The sequence below is a fragment of the Cyclopterus lumpus genome, chromosome 3 (assembly GCF_009769545.1).
Source record: "Cyclopterus lumpus isolate fCycLum1 chromosome 3, fCycLum1.pri, whole genome shotgun sequence".
Lineage (NCBI taxonomy): Eukaryota > Metazoa > Chordata > Actinopteri > Perciformes > Cyclopteridae > Cyclopterus > Cyclopterus lumpus.
The window spans coordinates 30362612-30384014 of record NC_046968.1 but is presented as its reverse complement, the minus strand read 5'-3'; the positions used below and the strand labels follow the sequence as shown (position 1 = coordinate 30384014).

The following is a 21403-nucleotide window of genomic DNA, read 5'->3' as shown; positions in this document are numbered from 1 at the left end:
GACGTGATTGGACGGGAGAGGAGGGGAGGGGCCAGGGGGGACATCTAATCAGAGACCCTGGGAGTCACAGCAGGTGGAGCTGACGCACAGTTTTCCACCAGAGGAACGTGGACGATTGACTAGGCTCCTCAGTAGAGGAGCTTCATGTGTTCTAGTGGGTGTGTGTGTCCATGTGTGTGTGAGTGTGTGTGTGTCCATGTGTGTGTGAGTGTGTGTGTGTCCATGTGTGTGTGAGTGTGTGTGTGTCCATGTGTGTGTGAGTGTGTGTGTGTCCATGTGTGTGTGATTGTGTGTGTGTCCATGTGTGTGTGAGTGTGTGTGTGTCCATGTGTGTGTGAGTGTGTGTGTGTCCATGTGTGTGTGATTGTGTGTGTGTCCATGTGTGTGTGAGTGTGTGTGTGTCCATGTGTGTGTGTCCATGTGTGTGAGTGTGTGTGTGTGTCCATGTGTGTGTGTCCATATGTGTGAGTGTGTGTGTGTGTCCATGCGTATGTGAGTGTGTGTGTGTCCATGTGTGTGTGAGTGTGTGTGTGTCCATGTGTGTGTGATTGTGTGTGTGTCCATGTGTGTGTGAGTGTGTGTGTGTCCATGTGTGTGTGTCCATGTGTGTGAGTGTGTGTGTGTGTCCATGTGTGTGTGAGTGTGTGTGTGTCCATGTGTGTGTGTCCATGTGTGTGAGTGTGTGTGTGTGTCCATGGATGTGTGAGTGTGTGTGTGTCCATGTGTGAGTGTGTGAGTGTGTCCATGTGTGTGTGAGCATGTGTGTGTGAGTGTGTGTGTGTCCATGTGTGTGTGTCCATATGTGTGAGTGTGTGTGTGTGTCCATGCGTATGTGAGTGTGTGTGTGTCCATGTGTGTGTGAGTGTGTGTGTGTCCATGTGTGTGTGAGTGTGTGTGTGTCCATGTGTGTGTGAGTGTGTGTGTGTCCATGTGTGTGTGAGTGTGTGTGTGTCCATGTGTGTGTGAGTGTGTGTGTGTCCATGTGTGTGTGAGTGTGTGTGTGTCCATGTGTGTGTGAGTGTGTGTGTGTCCATGTGTGTGTGTCCATGTGTGTGAGTGTGTGTGTGTGTCCATGTGTGTGTGAGTGTGTGTGTGTCCATGTGTGTGTGTCCATGTGTGTGAGTGTGTGTGTGTGTCCATGGATGTGTGAGTGTGTGAGTGTGTCCATGTGTGTGTGAGCATGTGTGTGTGAGTGTGTGTGTGTCCATGTGTGTGTGTCCATATGTGTGAGTGTGTGTGTGTGTCCATGCGTGTGTGAGTGTGTGTGTGTCCATGTGTGTGACTGTGTGTGTGTCTATGTGTGTGTGAGTGTGTGTGTGTGAGTGTGTGTGTGTCCATGTGTGTGACTGTGTGTGTGTCTATGTGTGTGTGAGTGTGTGTGTGTCCATGTGTGTGTGAGTGAGTGTGTGTCCATGTGTGTGACTGTGTGTGTGTCTATGTGTGTGTGAGTGTGTGTGTGTGAGTGTGTTTGTCCATGTGTGTGTGAGTGTGTGTGTGTCCATGTGTGTGTGTCCATGTGTGTGAGTGTGTGTGTGTGTCTATGCGTGTGTGAGTGTGTGTGTGAGTGTGTGTGTGTGTCCATGTGTGTGAGTGTGTGTGTGTGTCCATGCGTGTGTGAGTGTGTGTGTGAGTGTGTGTGTGTCCATGTGTGTGTGTCCATGTGTGTGAGTGTGTGTGTGTGTCCATGTGTGTGTGTCCATATGTGTGAGTGTGTGTGTGTGTCCATGCGTATGTGAGTGTGTGTGTGTCCATGTGTGTGTGAGTGAGTGTGTGTGAGTGTGTGTGTGTCTATGTGTGTGACTGTGTGTGTGTCTATGTGTGTGTGAGTGTGTGTGTGTGAGTGTGTGTGTGTGTCCATGTGTGTGTGAGTGTGTGTGTGTCCATGTGTGTGACTGTGTGTGTGTCTATGTGTGTGTGAGTGTGTGTGTGTGAGTGTGTTTGTCCATGTGTGTGTGAGTGTGTGTGTGTCCATGTGTGTGTGTCCATGTGTGTGAGTGTGTGTGTGTGTCTATGCGTGTGTGAGTGTGTGTGTGAGTGTGTGTGTGTCCATGTGTGTGTGTCCATGCGTGTGTGAGTGTGTGTGTGAGTGTGTGTGTGTCCATGTGTGTGTGTCCATGTGTGTGAGTGTGTGTGTGTGTCCATGCGTGTGTGAGTGTGTGTGTGTCCATGTGTGTGTGTCCATGTGTGTGAGTGTGTGTGTGTGTCCATGCGTGTGTGAGTGTGTGTGTGAGTGAGTGTGTGTCCATGTGTGTGACTGTGTGTGTGTCTATGTGTGTGTGAGTGTGTGTGTGTGTGTGAGTGTGTTTGTCCATGTGTGTGTGAGTGTGTGTGTGTCCATGTGTGTGTGTCCGTGTGTGAGTGTGTGTGTGTGTCTATGCGTGTGTGAGTGTGTGTGTGTCCATGTGTGTGAGTGTGTGTGTGTGTCCATGCGTGTGTGAGTGTGTGTGTGAGTGTGTGTGTGAGTGTGTGTGTGTCCATGCGTTTGTTTCCCAGCAGCAGTTCTTCACACGTGTTGCATCAGGACATAAAACCTACAGTCTGTCTATAAATATGAATATCTTTATGAATACATGAATATATATTTATACATATTCATATATATATGTATACATATTTATATATACGTATATATATACGTATATATATACATATACAGTATATACGTATATATATATATATGTAAATGCTTATACGGTATATATGCATATACAGTATATATACGTATATACAAAGATATATATATATATAACCGTTGAATAACCGGTGAATAACCGTTGCATAACCGTTGAATAACCGGTGAATAACCGGTGAATAACTGTTGAATAACCGTTGAATAACCGTTGAATAACCGTTGAATAACCGTTGCATAACCGTTGAATAACCGTTGAATAACCGGTGAATAACCATTGAATAACCGGTGAATAACCATTGAATAACCGGTGAATAACCAGTGAATAACCAGTGAATAACCGTTGAATAACCGTTGAATAACCGGTGAATAACCATTGAATAACCGGTGAATAACCAGTGAATAACCAGTGAATAATCGTTGAATAACCAGTGAATAACCGGTGAATAACCGCTGAATAACTGTTGAATAACCGTTGAATAACCGGTGAATAACCGTTGAATAACCGTTGAATAACCGGTGAATAACCGTTGAATAACCGGTGAATAACCGTTGAATAACCGGTGAATAACCAGTGAATAACCGTTGCATAACCGTTGAATAACCGTTGAATAACCGTTGAATAACCGTTGAATAACCGTTGAATAACCGTTGCATAACCGTTGAATAACCGTTGAATAACCGTTGAATAACCGGTGAATAACCGTTGAATAACCGGTGAATAACCAGTGAATAACCAGTGAATAACCGTTGAATAACCAGTGAATAACCGCTGAATAACTGTTGAATAACCGTTGAATAACCGGTGAATAACCGTTGAATAACCGTTGAATAACCGGTGAATAACCGTTGAATAACCGTTGAATAACCGGTGAATAACCATTGAATAACCGGTGAATAACCGTTGAATAACCGTTGAATAATCGGTGAATAACTGTTGAATAACTGTTGAATAACCAGTGAATAACCAGTGAATAATCGGTGAATAGGTGAATAACCGTTGAATAACCGTTGAATAACCGTTGAATAACTGTTGAATAACCGGTGATTAACCGGTGAATAACCGGTGAATAACCAGTGAATAATCGGTGAATAACCAGTGAATAACCGTTGAATAACCAGTGAATAACCAGTGAATAACCAGTGAATAACCAGTGAATAACCAGTGAATAACCAGTGAATAATCGGTGAATAACCAGTGAATAACCGGTGAATAACCGGTGAATAACCGTTGAATAACCGGTGAATAACCGTTGAATAACCGTTGAATAACCGGTGAATAACCAGTGAATAATCGGTGAATAGGTGAATAACCGTTGAATAACCGGTGAATAACTGGTGAATAACCGGTGAATAACCAGTGAATAATCGGTGAATAGGTGAATAACCGTTGAATAACCGTTGAATAACCGGTGAATAACCGGTGAATAACCAGTGAATAATCGGTGAATAGGTGAATAACCGTTGAATAACCGGTGAATAGGTGAATAACCGTGTGAATAACCGTTGAATAACCGGTGAATAGGTGAATAACCGTTGAATAACCAGTGAATAACCAGTGAATAACCGTTGAATAACCGGTGAATAACCGGTGAATAACCGGTGAATAAACGGTGAATAACCGTTGAATAAACGGTGAATAAACGGTGAATAACCGTTGAATAAACGGTGATTAACCATGTGAATAACCGTTGAATAACCGGTGAATAGGTGAATAAACGGTGAATAACCGGTGAATAACCGGTGAATAACCGGTGAATAACCGGTGAATTACCGTTGAAGAACCGTTGAATAACCGTTGAATAACCGTTGAATAACCGGTGAATAACCGGTGAATAACCAGTGAATAACCAGTGAATAATCGGTGAATAGGTGAATAACCGTTGAATAACCGGTGAATAACCGTTGAATAACCGGTGAATAACCAGTGAATAATCGGTGAATAGGTGAATAACCGTTGAATAACCGGTGAATAACTGGTGAATAACCGGTGAATAACCAGTGAATAATCGGTGAATAGGTGAATAACCGTTGAATAACCGTTGAATAACCGGTGAATAACCAGTGAATAACCAGTGAATAATCGGTGAATAGGTGAATAACCGTTGAATAACCGGTGAATAGGTGAATAACTGTGTGAATAACCGTTGAATAACCGGTGAATAGGTGAATAACCGTTGAATAACCAGTGAATAACCAGTGAATAACCGTTGAATAACCGGTGAATAACCGGTGAATAACCGGTGAATAACCGGTGAATAAACGGTGAATAACCGTTGAATAAACGGTGAATAAACGGTGAATAACCGTTGAATAAACGGTGATTAACCATGTAAATAACCGTTGAATAACCGGTGAATAGGTGAATAAACGGTGAATAACCGGTGAATAACCGGTGAATAACCGGTGAATAACCGGTGAATTACCGTTGAAGAACCGTTGAATAACCGTTGAATAACCGTTGAATAACCAGTGAATAACTGTTGCATAACCGGTGAATAACCGGTGAATAACCAGTGAATAACTATTGAATAACCGTTGAATAACCGGTGAATAACCAGTGAATAACCAGTGAATAACCAGTGAATAACCGGTGAATAACCGGTGAATAACCAGTGAATAACCAGTGAATATCTGTTGAATAACCGGTGAATAACCAGTGAATAACCGTTGAATAACCAGTGAATAACTGTTGAATAACCAGTGAATAACCGGTGAATAACCAGTGAATAACTGTTGAATAACCGGTGAATAACCAGTGAATAACTGTTGAATAACCGTTGAATAACCAGTGAATAACCGGTGAATAACCAGTGAATAACCGGTGAATAACCGGTGAATAACTGTTGAATAACCGTTGAATAACCGGTGAATAACCAGTGAATAACCGGTGAATAACCAGTGAATAACCGGTGAATAACCGGTGAATAACCGGTGAATAACCAGTGAATAACTGTTGAATAACCGGTGAATAACCGGTGAATAACCAGTGAATAACTGTTGAATAACCGTTGAATAACCGGTGAATAACCAGTGAATATCTGTTGAATAACCGGTGAATAACCAGTGAATAACCGGTGAATAACCAGTGAATAACCAGTGAATAACCGGTGAATAACCGGTGAATAACTGTTGAATAACCGGTGAATAACCAGTGAATAACCGGTGAATAACTGTTGAATAACCGTTGAATAACCAGTGAATAACCAGTGAATAACCAGTGAATAACTGTTGAATAACTGTTGAATAACCGTTGAATAACCGGTGAATAACCAGTGAATAACTGTTGAATAACCGGTGAATAACCGGTGAATAACCAGTGAATAACTGTTGAATAACCGGTGAATAAACGGTGAATAACCGGTGAATAACCAGTGAATAACTGTTGAATAACCAGTGAATAACTGTTGAATAACCGGTGAATAACCGGTGAATAACCAGTGAATAACCGTTGAATAACCGGTGAATAACCGGTGAATAACCAGTGAATAACCAGTGAATAACCGGTGAATAACCGGTGAATAACCAGTGAATAACCAGTGAATAACCGGTGAATAACCGGTGAATAACCGGTGAATAACCAGTGAATAACCAGTGAATAACCGGTGAATATCTGTTGAATAACCGGTGAATAACCAGTGAATAACTGTTGAATAACCAGTGAATAACCGGTGAATAACCAGTGAATAACTGTTGAATAACCGGTGAATAACCAGTGAATAACTGTTGAATAACCGTTGAATAACCAGTGAATAACCGGTGAATAACCAGTGAATAACTGTTGAATAACCGGTGAATAACCGGTGAATAACCAGTGAATAACTGTTGAATAACTGTTGAATAACCGGTGAATAACCGGTGAATAACCGGTGAATAACCAGTGAATATCTGTTGAATAACCGGTGAATAACCAGTGAATAACCGGTGAATAACCGGTGAATAACCAGTGAATAACCGGTGAATAACCGGTGAATAACTGTTGAATAACCGGTGAATAACCAGTGAATAACTGTTGAATAACCGTTGAATAACCAGTGAATAACCAGTGAATAACCAGTGAATAACTGTTGAATAACTGTTGAATAACCGGTGAATAACCGGTGAATAACCAGTGAATAACTGTTGAATAACCGTTGAATAACCGGTGAATAACCGGTGAATAACCGGTGAATAACCAGTGAATAACTGTTGAATAACCGGTGAATAACCGGTGAATAACCGGTGAATAACCAGTGAATAACTGTTGAATAACCAGTGAATAACTGTTGAATAACCGGTGAATAACCAGTGAATAACCGTTGAATAACCGTTGAATAACCGGTGAATAACCAGTGAATAACCGTTGAATAACCGGTGAATAACCGGTGAATAACCGGTGAATAACCGGTGAATAACCGGTGAATTACCGTTGAAGAACCGTTGAATAACCGTTGAATAACCGTTGAATAACCAGTGAATAACTGTTGCATAACCGGTGAATAACCGGTGAATAACCAGTGAATAACTGTTGAATAACCGTTGAATAACCGGTGAATAACCAGTGAATAACCAGTGAATAACCAGTGAATAACCGGTGAATAACCGGTGAAGAACCGGTGAATAACCAGTGAATAACCAGTGAATATCTGTTGAATAACCGGTGAATAACCAGTGAATAACCGTTGAATAACCAGTGAATAACTGTTGAATAACCAGTGAATAACCGGTGAATAACCAGTGAATAACTGTTGAATAACCGGTGAATAACCAGTGAATAACTGTTGAATAACCGTTGAATAACCAGTGAATAACCGGTGAATAACCAGTGAATAACCGGTGAATAACCGGTGAATAACCAGTGAATAACTGTTGAATAACCGTTGAATAACCGGTGAATAACCAGTGAATAACCGGTGAATAACCAGTGAATAACCGGTGAATAACCGGTGAATAACCGGTGAATAACCAGTGAATAACTGTTGAATAACCGTTGAATAACCGGTGAATAACCAGTGAATATCTGTTGAATAACCGGTGAATAACCAGTGAATAACCGGTGAATAACCAGTGAATAACCAGTGAATAACCGTTGAATAACCGGTGAATAACCAGTGAATATCTGTTGAATAACCGGTGAATAACCAGTGAATAACCGGTGAATAACCAGTGAATAACCAGTGAATAACCGGTGAATAACCGGTGAATAACTGTTGAATAACCGGTGAATAACCAGTGAATAACCGGTGAATAACTGTTGAATAACCGTTGAATAACCAGTGAATAACCAGTGAATAACCAGTGAATAACTGTTGAATAACTGTTGAATAACCGTTGAATAACCGGTGAATAACCAGTGAATAACTGTTGAATAACCGGTGAATAAACAGTGAATAACCGGTGAATAACCAGTGAATAACTGTTGAATAACCAGTGAATAACTGTTGAATAACCGGTGAATAACCGGTGAATAACCAGTGAATAACCCTTGAATAACCGGTGAATAACCGGTGAATAACCAGTGAATAACCAGTGAATAACCGGTGAATAACCGGTGAATAACCAGTGAATAACCAGTGAATAACCGGTGAATAACCGGTGAATAACCGGTGAATAACCAGTGAATAACCAGTGAATAACCGGTGAATATCTGTTGAATAACCGGTGAATAACCAGTGAATAACTGTTGAATAACCAGTGAATAACCAGTGAATAACCGGTGAATAACCAGTGAATAACCAGTGAATAACCGGTGAATATCTGTTGAATAACCGGTGAATAACCAGTGAATATCTGTTGAATAACCGGTGAATAACTGTTGAATAACCGGTGAATAACCAGTGAATAACTGTTGAATAACCGTTGAATAACCAGTGAATAACCGGTGAATAACCAGTGAATAACTGTTGAATAACCGGTGAATAACCGGTGAATAACCAGTGAATAACTGTTGAATAACCGTTGAATAACCGGTGAATAACCGGTGAATAACCGGTGAATAACCAGTGAATATCTGTTGAATAACCGGTGAATAACCAGTGAATAACCGGTGAATAACCGGTGAATAACCAGTGAATAACCGGTGAATAACCGGTGAATAACTGTTGAATAACCGGTGAATAACCAGTGAATAACTGTTGAATAACCGTTGAATAACCAGTGAATAACCAGTGAATAACCAGTGAATAACTGTTGAATAACTGTTGAATAACCGGTGAATAACCGGTGAATAACCAGTGAATAACTGTTGAATAACCGTTGAATAACCGGTGAATAACCGGTGAATAACCGGTGAATAACCAGTGAATAACTGTTGAATAACCGTTGAATAACCGGTGAATAACCAGTGAATAACTGTTGAATAACCAGTGAATAACTGTTGAATAACCGGTGAATAACCAGTGAATAACCGTTGAATAACCGTTGAATAACCGGTGAATAACCAGTGAATAACCGTTGAATAACCGGTGAATAACCAGTGAATAACCAGTGAATAACCGGTGAATAACCGTTGAATAACCAGTGAATAACCAGTGAATAACCAGTGAATAACCGGTGAATAACCGGTGAATGTATTCTGCGATGAGTTCTCTGTCCTCCATCTTCTCAGAGAAGTGTTCACACAGCTGGAGGCCGATTAGGTTTCACTTTCATTTACATGTTCACTGATGTATTGATCAAGTTTGGGCTTTTTGTTTGTGTGTGTGTGTGTGTGTGTGTTTGTGTGTAGTTGTGTCTTTGTGTGTGTGTGTGTCTTTGTGTCTATGTGTGTGTTTTGTCTACGTGTGTGTGTGTGTCTTTGTGTCTATGTGTGTGTTTTGTCTATGTGTGTGTGTGTGTCTTTGTGTCTATGTGTGTGTTTTGTCTATGTGTGTGTGTGTGTCTTTGTGTCTATGTGTGTGTTTTGTCTATGTGTGTGTGTGTGTCTTTGTGTCTATGTGTGTGTTTTGTCTATGTGTGTGCAGTTGTATTCATGTGTGTGTGTGTGTGCGTGTAGTTGTCTCTTTGTGTGTGTTTTGTCTATATGTGTGCAGTTGTTTTTATGTGTGTGTGTGTGTTCGTGTGTAGTTGTGTCTTTGTGCGTGTGTGTTTGTGTGTAGTTGTGTCTTTGTGTGTGTGTGTGTGTTTGTGTCTATGTGTGTGCAGTTGTTTTTTATGTGTGTGTGTGTTTGTGTGTAGTTGTGTCTTTGTGTGTGTGTGTGTGTCTATGTGTGTGCAGTTGTATTTATGTCTGTGTGTATGTGTGTGTAGTTGTGTCTTTGTGTGTGTTTTGTATATGTGTGCAGTTGTTTTTTATGTGTGTGTGTGTTTGTGTGTTTGTGTGTAGTTGTGTCTTTGTGTGTTTGTGTGAGTGTGTGTTAGTGTCAATATGTGTGCTTTAAACATAGTAAAGTATTGATAACACACTGGTATCGTTGCGTTATCAATACTCTTCCTTCAGATCACTTAAACATAATAATAATAATAATAATTATTAATAATAATAATAATATGTATTACTTATTATTATTTAATGATATTATTATTTTTTATTATTTAATAATAACATGATTATTTATTACTTATTATTCTGTAATAATACTATTATTATTTATGTTGTATTATTATTTGGACTGAAACCTTTTAGTTGGTTCTGGATCAAACCGACCGCTCCGCTCCTCTAACACTACGACTCCATTGCTGTTGTTGGTTCAGGTCGTCTACGTCGTGGACCCGGATCCCCTCCACCCTCTGGGAGGCCGAGTGCAGCAGCAGCTTCTGTTCCGGTCTCGACGGGGGACTGGACCTGATCTCGGTCCCCATCTACCAGAACGTCCTGGTCCTGAACCGGCAGGCTCGAGTGCGCTGCTTCACGGTGTCGTACCGCTCTGTGGCCGTCGGCTGCACCTGCGTCTGGGCCAAAACCATCCAGACCTGATCCTGAATCTGAACCACCTGATCCACAACCAGAACCACCTGAACCAAGACCAGAACCACTTGAACCGGGACCAAAGAAACAACAGACTGAAGTTCATAATGTTGTTGTTTTATGGGATTGTGTCTCAACATTAAAACTGATCATGTGACGAGTGACATCATTTGTACTTTTATTGGAGAGTAATTATCAATGCAGGACGTTTCCTTGTGGCATTAATAATTCATAGTAATGATTCATGTGGAGATACTCACAGGTTACACAGGTAGCTCATGTGAAGGATACACAACTTAAAGTGCACGGCATGAATTATGAATTATCTATTGAACATATCAATGACCTTTCATTAATCCATAATTGAATGAATGACATAAACGACAGCAGAGTAGCTCAGTAAGTAATCTATTACTGGGATGGAAGAGACCCAAAATGAATTGCACAGGTATCAAACATAAGGAAACAACCTCTCTATTAACCAGTAAACCGATTTCAATGAGTTATTGTTATATTTAAGGATTTGTGAAACACGCGGAGTAGACAATGGAACCATAAAACCAAGTGAACCCCGGCTTTAAGTCATGGGGGGTCTCAGCCATGTTCTCCTAGTGTAGCTGCTCCAGGGGCCTTTACAACAAGTTCAACATAGCCAAGATATCTTTTTGTCATCTGGTTTTAATAACTAACCCTTCCACGCGGGATCCTGCTAAACAAAGCTGCTTATGAGACGCTCACATGAAGGGGGCGGGGTTTGCAGCCTCTGACCAATCACAGACACGGACAAGTCTGCTGTCTGCAGAGCGGCGCATATTTCAAATGAAGAGAAAACAGGGCCAATGGGAGGCCGGCTCACCAGCATCAGACACCTCCAGGTCCAATGGACCCTATGAGATGTGAAGTCACAACGACTCCGGGGAGGAAGCAGAGTTAATAAGGTGCAATGGAGAGATGTAAATTCATCCATAAGGAGAGAGAGAAGAGGAGAGAGGTGCTCAGTGTATCCTAAAACATCCCCCAGCAGCCTATAAGCCTATAGCAGCATATCAAGGGGCTGGACCAGGGCAAACCTGATTCAGCCCTAACTATAAGGACTATTAAAGAGGAAAGTCTTAAGTCTATTCTTAAATGAGGTGACTGTGTCTGCCTCCCGGACTGAAAGTGGAAGCTGGTTCCATAAAAGAGGAGCTTGATAACTGAAGGCTCTTGCTCCCATCCTACTTTTTAGGACTCTAGGAACCACAAGTAGCCCCGCATTTAGTGAGCGCAGCTCTCTAGTGGGGCAATATGGTACTACAAGCTCCTTAAGATATGATGGTGCATCACCAATCAAGGCTTTGTAGGTGAGGAGAAGAATTTTAAATGTGATTCTTGATTTTACAGGGAGCCAGTGCAGAGCAGCTAATACAGGAGTCATGTGATCTCTTTTCTTAGTTTTTGTGAGTACACGAGCTGCAGCATTCTGGATCAACTGGAGGGATTTAAGAGACTTATTAGAGCAGCCTGATAATAAGAAGTTGCAGTAATCTAGTCTGGAAGTAACAAACGTGTGAACCAGCTTTTCTGCATCTTTTTGAGACAAGATGTGCCTGATTTTTGAAATGTTACGTAGATGAAAAAATGCAATCCTTGAGATTTGCTTCACGTGGGAGTTAAAGGACAAGTCTCGGTCAAAGATAACTAGAGATTCTTTACAGTGGTGTTGGATGCCAGGGAAATGGCATCTACAGAAACCACATCACCAGATAATTGATCTCTGAGGTGTTCAGGGCCAGTAAAATAACTTCAGTTTTGTCTGAGTTTAACATCAGGAAGTTGCAGGTCATCCATGTTTTTATGTCTTTAAGACATTCTTGAATTTTAGCGAGCTGGTTGGTCTCCTCTGGTTTGATCGATAGATATAATTGAGTATCGTCTGCATAGCAATTAAAGTTTATGCAGTGTTTCCTGATAATATTGCCCAAAGGAAGCATATATAAGGTAAATAAAATTGGTCCAAGCACAGAACCTTGTGGAACTCCGTGATTAACGTTGGTGGTCATTGAGGCTTCATCGTTTACAAATACAAACTGAGATTGATCTGATGAATAGGATTTAAACCAACTTAGTGCGGTACCTGAAATGCCAATCGACTGATCCAGTCTCTGTAATAGGATGTCATGATCAATGGTGTCGAACGCAGCACTAAGGTCTAACAAGACCAGTACAGAGATGAGTCCTTTATCAGCACTAAGGTCTAACAAGACCAGTACAGAGATGAGTCCTTTATCAGCACTAAGGTCTAACAAGACCAGTACAGAGATGAGTCCTTTATCAGCACTAAGGTCTAATAATACCAGTACAGAGATGAGTCCTTTATCAGCACTAAGGTCTAACAAGACCAGTACAGAGATGAGTCCTTTATCAGCACTAAGGTCTAACAAGACCAGTACAGAGATGAGTCCTTTATCAGCACTAAGGTCTAACAAGACCAATACAGAGATGAGTCCTACTTTCTCAAGGATCTTAGAGAGGAAGGGAAGGTTAGAGATCGGTCTGTAGTTAGCCAACACCTCTGGATTAAGAGTGGTCTTCTTCAGGAGAGGTTTAATTACAGCTACTTTGAAGGAATGTGGTACATGGCCTGTTAGCAAAGACACATCAACAATATCCAACAGAGAGGTGCCAATTAAAGGCAACACGTCTTTAAGCAGCCTCGTTGGGATGGGGTCCAAGAGACAGGTAGACGGTTTAGAAGTAGAAACCGTTGAGGACAATTGGTCTAGGTTAATGGGAGAAAAGCTATCCAAATATACACCAGGGCATACAGCCGTTTCCAAGGCCACTCCTCTTGATGACAGATCGGCAGTAGTTGAGGGCAAGAGATCATCAATCTTGCCTCTAATAGTTCAAATCTTTTCATTGAAGAAGTTCATGAAGTCATTACTACTGAGGTCTATAGGAATACACGGCTCCACAGAGCTGTGACTCTCTGTCAGCCTGGCTACAGTGCTAAAGAGAACCCTGGGGTTGTTCTTATTTTTCTCTATTACTGATGAGTAATAGGCTGCTCTGGCATTACGGAGAGCCTTTTTATATGTTTTAAGACTATCTCTCCAAACTAAGCGTGATTCTTCCAGATTGGTGGAACGCCATATGCTTTAAAGCTTTCGTGAAGTTTGCTTTAGGTCGTGGGTCTGAGGGTTATACCAGGGAGCAAACCTCCTTTGCCTCACTGTCTTTTTCTTCAGTGGGGCTATCGAGTCTAGTGTCATTCTCAGTGAGCCTGTAGCACTATCGACAAGATGATCAATCTGGGACGGACTAAAGTTATCACAGGAGTCCTCCGTCACATTGAGACGTGGTATTGAATCAAATGCAGAAGGAATCGCTTCTTTAAATTTAGCTACAGCACTGTCAGTTAGACATCTGGTGTAGAAACTTTTGACTAACGGTGTACACTCCGGGAGTATAAACTCAAAAGTTATGAGGTAATGGTCTGACAGAAGAGGGTTCTGTGGGAAGACCTCCAAATGCTCAATGTCAATGCCATATGTAAGAACAAGGTGGAGGGTGTGGCCAAAGCAGTGAGTGGGTTTCTGTACTCTCTGACAGAAGCCAATCAAGTCCAACAATGAGATAAATGCAGCACTAAGGCAATCATTATCAATATCCACATGAATATTAAAATCTCCTACAATAATAACCTTATCAGTTTTAAGAACTAAACTTGATAGAAACTCTGAACATTCAGATATAAACTCTGAATATGGACCTGGTGGCCGGTACAGTATAACAAATAGAATTGGATGTGAAAGACTAAGAACAAGGCTTTCAAAGGAGTTGTAGTTTAGTTTAGGTTTAGGATTGTCATGGATTAAGTCCGCTAATCAACTTGGTCATATTTGCAGTAATGAGACAAAAACAAGCAACACAATCAGTGATGTTCAGTATTTTTATTTCCATCCATTGTCCTCTGGGCGCTTAGTTGGCAGCGAGGATCTGGTCGACCCAGCCGCGGAGCTCGGTGACGCGGGCGTAGACGGCCGGAGTGGAGGTGGAGCAGCGGCTGCTTCCCCAGGAGACGATGCCGACCAGAGACCAGGCGTTGTTCATCTGACACACCAGGGGGCCGCCAGAGTCGCCCTGAAACAACAACACGCACAGTAATAAACAATAGCAAATGACGAGCAGGTGTTTAAGATAACGATAACGATTGGAAATAAAAGGATCTGAGCGAGACAGGAAGTGGGCGGGGCCTCACCATGCAGGAAGTGGCTCCGGCTGCTCCGGCACAGATCATCACGCTGGAGATCTGGTTGCCCCAGGTCCTCTTGCACTGCTCGTTGGACATCAGGGGAAGGGAAGCCTGCTGCAGCTTGTTGGGAGTACTGGGAGCTGTGGGAGGCACACACACACACACACACACACACACACACACACACACTCAGACACTTATCCTCCTGCCCTTTCAGAGTAAAAGCACTGTTGTTGCAGTACATCATTTTAGACCAAAACGGTTCCTTTATGAAAACAGTTTGTTTAGATTCTCTTAATATTTCATCACGATGAATATGAGGGTCTCGCGAGTCCTGAATCTCACCGTTGTAGCGGGTCAGACCCCATCCGCTGGTCACGCAGGTCATGCCGGCGGGGAAGTTGTCGGTGGCCTCGGCGAGGCAGACGGGGGACACGTTGGTTCCCAGGCGGGCGGGGCTGGCCAGCTTGATGAGGGAGATGTCGTTGCTGATGGTTCTGGGGTTCCAGCCGGGGTGGGTGAACACCTGGGGGAGCGGGAGGGGGAGGGGTTAGTGCAGAGAAGAACCAGGGGTTCTGAAACCTGATTGGCCGACGGGCGGTTCTTCTCACCCTGGCGGGCTTCAGACGCTGGACGTTCTCGTTGGAGCCGTAACCCTTATCGTGCTCTCCGGCGATCACCACGTGGTAGGTCCTAACAGGAAACAGGAAACAGGAAGTACCTCTTCAAAGCGCCGCTTCACACAAATCACACGGAGAAGCATCCAGTTTCCTTTCTCTGGTAAACACGAGACTAAAGAACGCCATCCGGTTGACTTTAATGACGTAATCAGACCAGCTATGAATGTTTCTACTAACATCCTGATCAATGAACTCATCAACATCATCATCATCATCATCATCATCATCACGCTGTGCTTCATTCTGACTCAATCCCTCCCTCTATTTCGTTAGTTTGATAAAAACTACAGAGAATCCCTGATGACATCACATGTCTGTAGTTTTAAAGTCCAGCAGGAAGCCACGAGACACAGACAGGAAGCTGAGCTCACCTGACGTTGCAGTGGGCGGCGGTCACCACCCAGTTCTCGTTGATCAGAGATCCTCCACAGAAGTGGAAGCCGTTGGATTGCTGAGAGAGAAACAAACAAAGTGAACGGAGTCCTGAAGAACAGCTGAAGAAGAGCAGAGGAACAAAAGAAGAAGAAGAAGAACAAAGTGAACTGAGTCCTGAAGAACAGCTGAAGAAGAGCAGAGGAACAAAAGAATAAGAAGAAGAAGAACAAAGTGAACTGAGTCCTGAAGAACAGCTGAAGAAGAGCAGAGGAACAGAAGAAGAAGAAGAAGAAGAAGAAGAACAAAGTGAACTGAGTCCTGAAGAACAGCTGAAGAAGAGCAGAGGAACAGAAGAAGAAGAAGAAGAAGAACAAAGTGAACTGAGTCCTGAAGAACAGCTGAAGAAGAGCAGAGGAACAGAAGAAGAAGAAGAAGAAGAAGAAGAACAAAGTGAACTGAGTCCTGAAGAACAGCTGAAGAAGAGCAGAGGAACAGAAGAAGAAGAAGAAGAAGAACAAAGTGAACTGAGTCCTGAAGAACAGCTGAAGAAGAGCAGAGGAACAGAAGAAGAAGAAGAACAAAGTGAACTGAGTCCTGAAGAACAGCTGAAGAAAAGCAGAGGAACAAAAGAAGAAGAAGAACAAAGTGAACTGAGTCCTGAAGAACAGCTGAAGAAGAGCAGAGGAACAGAAGAAGAAGAAGAAGAAGAACAAAGTGAACTGAGTCCTGAAGAACAGCTGAAGAAGAGCAGAGGAACAGAAGAAGAAGAAGAACAAAGTGAACTGAGTCCTGAAGAACAGCTGAAGAAGAGCAGAGGAACAGAAGAAGAAGAAGAAGAAGAAGAACAAAGTGAACTGAGTCCTGAAGAACAGCTGAAGAAGAGCAGAGGAACAGAAGAAGAAGAAGAAGAAGAAGAACAAAGTGAACTGAGTCCTGAAGAACAGCTGAAGAAGAGCAGAGGAACAGAAGAAGAAGAAGAAGAAGAAGAACAAAGTGAACTGAGTCCTGAAGAACAGCTGAAGAAGAGCAGAGGAACAGAAGAAGAAGAAGAAGAAGAACAAAGTGAACTGAGTCCTGAAGAACAGCTGAAGAAGAGCAGAGGAACAGAAGAAGAAGAAGGCCTCACCTGCAGCGACACCTGCCAGGGCCAGGAGTGAGGCACCGCCTCCTCGCCGTTGACGATGCGGGCGTGGCCGGTCACCTCGGGGGCGATGGCGGGGGAGCCGCAGCCTGAGAGGACCACAGCACTTTAAAGGACTATTCTATGATATATTATGTTATACTTTGGTTATTGTTTTGATTCTAAATGTGTGTTGTTTGATTGTTTTATTTATTATCACTCCAATAAATCAACCAGAGAGAACTGCAGCTTAATAATATCAATACTCAGAAGACATAACCTGTATCTTCTGTTGTTCTACCATCTCGTGTTCATCATGAAACATTTCTCCTCCTGTTGATGTTTTCATGGACTAAAATATGAATGAATTGACTCCTGTTCTCACCGTAGGCGGCGCTGACGAAGGCGAGGCAGGACACGATCCAGAGGAAGGCCATGGTGAGGAAGAGGAGGAGGATGATGATGGTGTGCTGGAGGACGAGCTGCTCTTTTATCCACAGGTCTGCGGGGCCTCGGCCAATCAGAGCGTCCGCTGGTCGGTCCAGCTGGTTATCAGGCCAGAGGCCGTGGGGCGTTCTCACGGGTCACACGCCCCAAACAGCAGCTCTCTGATTGGCTGCTGACGACCAGCTCGTCTTTTATTACGTATATATATATATACGTATATATATATATACGTATATATATATATACGTATATATATATATATACGTATATATATATATGTATATATATACGTATATGTACATATATACGTATATATATATAGGTATATATATATACGTATGTATATATACGTATATATATATATGTATATATATAGGTATATATATACCTATATACATAGGTATATATATACCTATATATATAGGTATATATATACCTATATATATAGGTATATATATACGTATATATATACATATATATATACGTATATATACATATATATACGTATATATAGGTCTATATATACCTATATATAGGTCTATATATACCTATATATACATATATATATACGTATATATACATACGTATATATATATACGTATATATATACGTATATATATATACGTATATATATATACGTATATATATATATGTATATATATAGGTATATATATACCTATATATATAGGTATATATATAGACCTATATATATAGGTATATATATATACGTATATATATACATATATATATATATATACGTATATATAGGTATATATATACCTATATATAGGTATATATATAGGTATATATATGTATATATATATATATATATACCTATATATATACCTATATATATACCTATATATAGGTATATATATATACCTATATATATACCTATATATGTATATATATATATACCTATATATATACCTATATATATACCTATATATATATATTATACATATATATCTCTACATATATACTGTATATTTACTATTCGTCCTTCTGGAGTAATTTGAACCCAATCGACGACCTTTTCCTAAATGAACTTTATGAAGTTGTTTTCTGTGAAGACGGAACAGAATGTTTTTGTGTATCAAACTTAAATTGACATGATTTGTAACGTTTTCAGACATCAGAACATGTGACTCTTTGTTTGTTGGATAAACACATAAAGATTCACATCAACACGTTAATGAGGCGTTACGGTTCTTTAAAGGTGAACTTCAGAGGCTGTCTAGTGCCTCCACGCTGACGAGCAGCTAATGCTGCTAACAGCGCTAACAGCTGTCGGCAATATGTTAATTCTCAACATGGTGGACGACATCACTTTGAATAAACAACTGTGACACCTCGTGGGAATGTCTGCAGCTGGCGGGCAGCCACCTTCCCCTGCAGCTGGTCACTGATTGGTCTGTGCAGCAGGAGGAGGACAACTGTGATTGGCCGGTTCTGGAAAGTGAAGCTGAAGCATCCTAAAGCTGCATTCTCTCTACTGTCCATCAGGGGGCGACTCCTCTGCTTTAGGGCGGGGCTACCTCGTGATTGACAGTTTGCCTCACGTTGTAGCTCCGCCCTCTCGTGTCTCTTCTGGTTGAAAACAACTCAAGATGGTGTCAGCCGAACTCCAGGCTCTGAAACGGCGGTCCACAAAGCAACGCCCACCTCTTGGATACCGGCTGGTGATTGGTCCGTGTCGACAGGTGTCAGAACACGTCGTGACTGAGTTGGTTTCCAGCTGCTCATCAAACGCCTCATTGGTGTCTTTAGTTTCATTCAGAAGTTTCCTTTGTTTCAGGAAGTGATGAAGTGAATGTAGAGATCAGTGAACTAATAAATGACACTAATGATTCATCCTCAGTCAAACAAGAGGCCGACTAGAGGTGTCTGGATTCGCAGGAGCAGTCCAAAACACATTTATTAACAGCAAGTTTCTGTAATTCTGTAAATCTGAATTAGTAAAGAAAAGAAAGCTGAACAGGAAGTTACCCAAATCACATGACTCGACTGACTGGGTATGCTGTCAAATGTGTCCTGAACTCCAACCCATTGGTTTGGTGGACAGGGACAGGGTCTCTTGTTTTATCTTTAGCCCAACCTTGAAGGTTTCTCCAAAAACTAGCAAAGTGGTTTGAAAAGTCGTCCTTAAAAAAGTAAAAAAGTAAAAGTAGATAACACCAAAAGACTCATCAGCTGCTGCCTCTCATCAAACACAACACATCACCATGACAACATTTACACACATAAACCATACACACATCTCATGAAATGAATGGTTGTTTGAAGGAGAAGCAGCTTGTGTTGTCACTGTGGAGCCAAATGCAGACAATAAGTCCTAAAGACAACTTACCAAGCAGTTTATCATGAACATGTTATTACTATCTAATAACATACATCATCAGAGAGGAAACTAGAGTCATAAACATGTTATTACTATCTAATAACATACATCATCAGAGAGGAAACTAGAGTCATAAACATGTTATTACTATCTAATATCATACATCATCAGAGAGGAAACTAGAGTCAAAAACATGTTATTACTATCTAATATCATACATCATCAGAGAGGAAACTAGAGTCATAAACATGTTATTACTATCTAATAACATACATCATCAGAGAGGAAACTAGAGTCATAAACATGTTATTACTATCTAATAACATACATCATCAGAGAGGAAACTAGAGTCATAAACATGTTATTACTATCTAATAACATACATCAACAGAGAGGAAACTAGAGTCATAAACATGTTATTACTATCTAATAACATACATCATCAGAGAGGAAACTAGAGTCATAAACATGTTATTACTATCTAATATCATACATCATCAGAGAGGAAACTAGAGTCATAAACATGTTATTACTATCTAATATCATACATCATCAGAGAGGAAACTGTTGTCTGTAAACAACTCATCCAACCTTCTGTTATCTTTAATACTAACTAATAACTATACTAACTACTAAGAGGTCTAACTACCTAATAACTATAGTAACTATACTAACTGGTTCTACTAACTGTACTATCTGGTTCTACTAACTATACTAACTGGTTCTACTAACTATACTAACTGGTTCTACTAACTGTACTAACTGGTTCTACTAACTGTACTAACTGGTTCTACTAACTATACTAACTGGTTCTACTAACTGTACTAACTGGTTCTACTAACTATACTAACTGGTTCTACTAACTATACTAACTGGTTCTACTAACTGTACTATCTGGTTCTACTAACTGTACTATCTGGTTCTACTAACTATACTAACTGGTTCTACTAACTATACTAACTGGTTCTACTAACTATACTAACTGGTTCTACTAACTGTACTAACTGGTTCTACTAACTATACTAACTGGTTCTACTAACTATACTAACTGGTTCTACTAACTGTACTAACTGGTTCTACTAACTATACTAACTGGTTCTACTAACTGTACTATCTGGTTCTACTAACTGTACTATCTGGTTCTACTAACTATACTAACTGGTTCTACTAACTGTACTAACTGGTTCTACTAACTATACTAACTGGTTCTACTAACTGTACTAACTGGTTCTACTAACTATACTAACTGGTTCTACTAACTGTACTAACTGGTTCTACTAACTATACTAATTGGTTCTACTAACTATACTAACTGGTTCTACTAACTGTACTATCTGGTTCTACTAACTGTACTATCTGGTTCTACTAACTATACTAACTGGTTCTACTAACTATACTAACTGGTTCTACTAACTATACTAACTGGTTCTACTAACTGTACTAACTGGTTCTACTAACTATACTAACTGGTTCTACTAACTATACTAACTGGTTCTACTAACTGTACTAACTGGTTCTACTAACTATACTAACTGGTTCTACTAACTGTACTATCTGGTTCTACTAACTGTACTATCTGGTTCTACTAACTATACTAACTGGTTCTACTAACTGTACTAACTGGTTCTACTAACTATACTAACTGGTTCTACTAACTATAGTAACTGGTTCTACTAACTGTACTAACTG

General features: G+C 40.9%; 1 protein-coding gene across 1 annotated transcript; it reads right to left on the bottom strand.

Moving 5' to 3' along the window:
• Positions 1 to 14477: 14477 nt before the first annotated feature.
• LOC117750045 (chymotrypsin B-like) lies at positions 14478 to 17363 on the bottom strand. Its single transcript, XM_034560913.1, has 7 exons — positions 17312 to 17363; positions 16933 to 17036; positions 15803 to 15882; positions 15363 to 15444; positions 15097 to 15277; positions 14758 to 14891; positions 14478 to 14639 (listed from the first exon to the last, which is right to left on the bottom strand). The coding sequence occupies exons 1-7, from the start codon at positions 17361 to 17363 to the stop codon at positions 14478 to 14480; spliced, it is 795 nt and encodes a 264-aa protein (XP_034416804.1).
• Positions 17364 to 21403: the final 4040 nt, after the last annotated feature.

Bases quoted from the DNA above. Each gene is read 5' to 3' on its own strand.
- LOC117750045 (XM_034560913.1), bottom strand. From the start codon at position 17,363: ATGGCCTTCCTCTGGATCGTGTCCTGCCTCGCCTTCGTCAGCGCCGCC. The intron at 15,883-16,932 runs GTGAGGCCTTCT...TTTCTCTCTCAG, and splicing joins CCTGGCAGGTGTCGCTGCAG to CAATCCAACGGCTTCCACTT. The intron at 14,892-15,096 runs GTGAGATTCAGG...TGCCTCCCACAG, and splicing joins GGGTCTGACCCGCTACAACG to CTCCCAGTACTCCCAACAAG.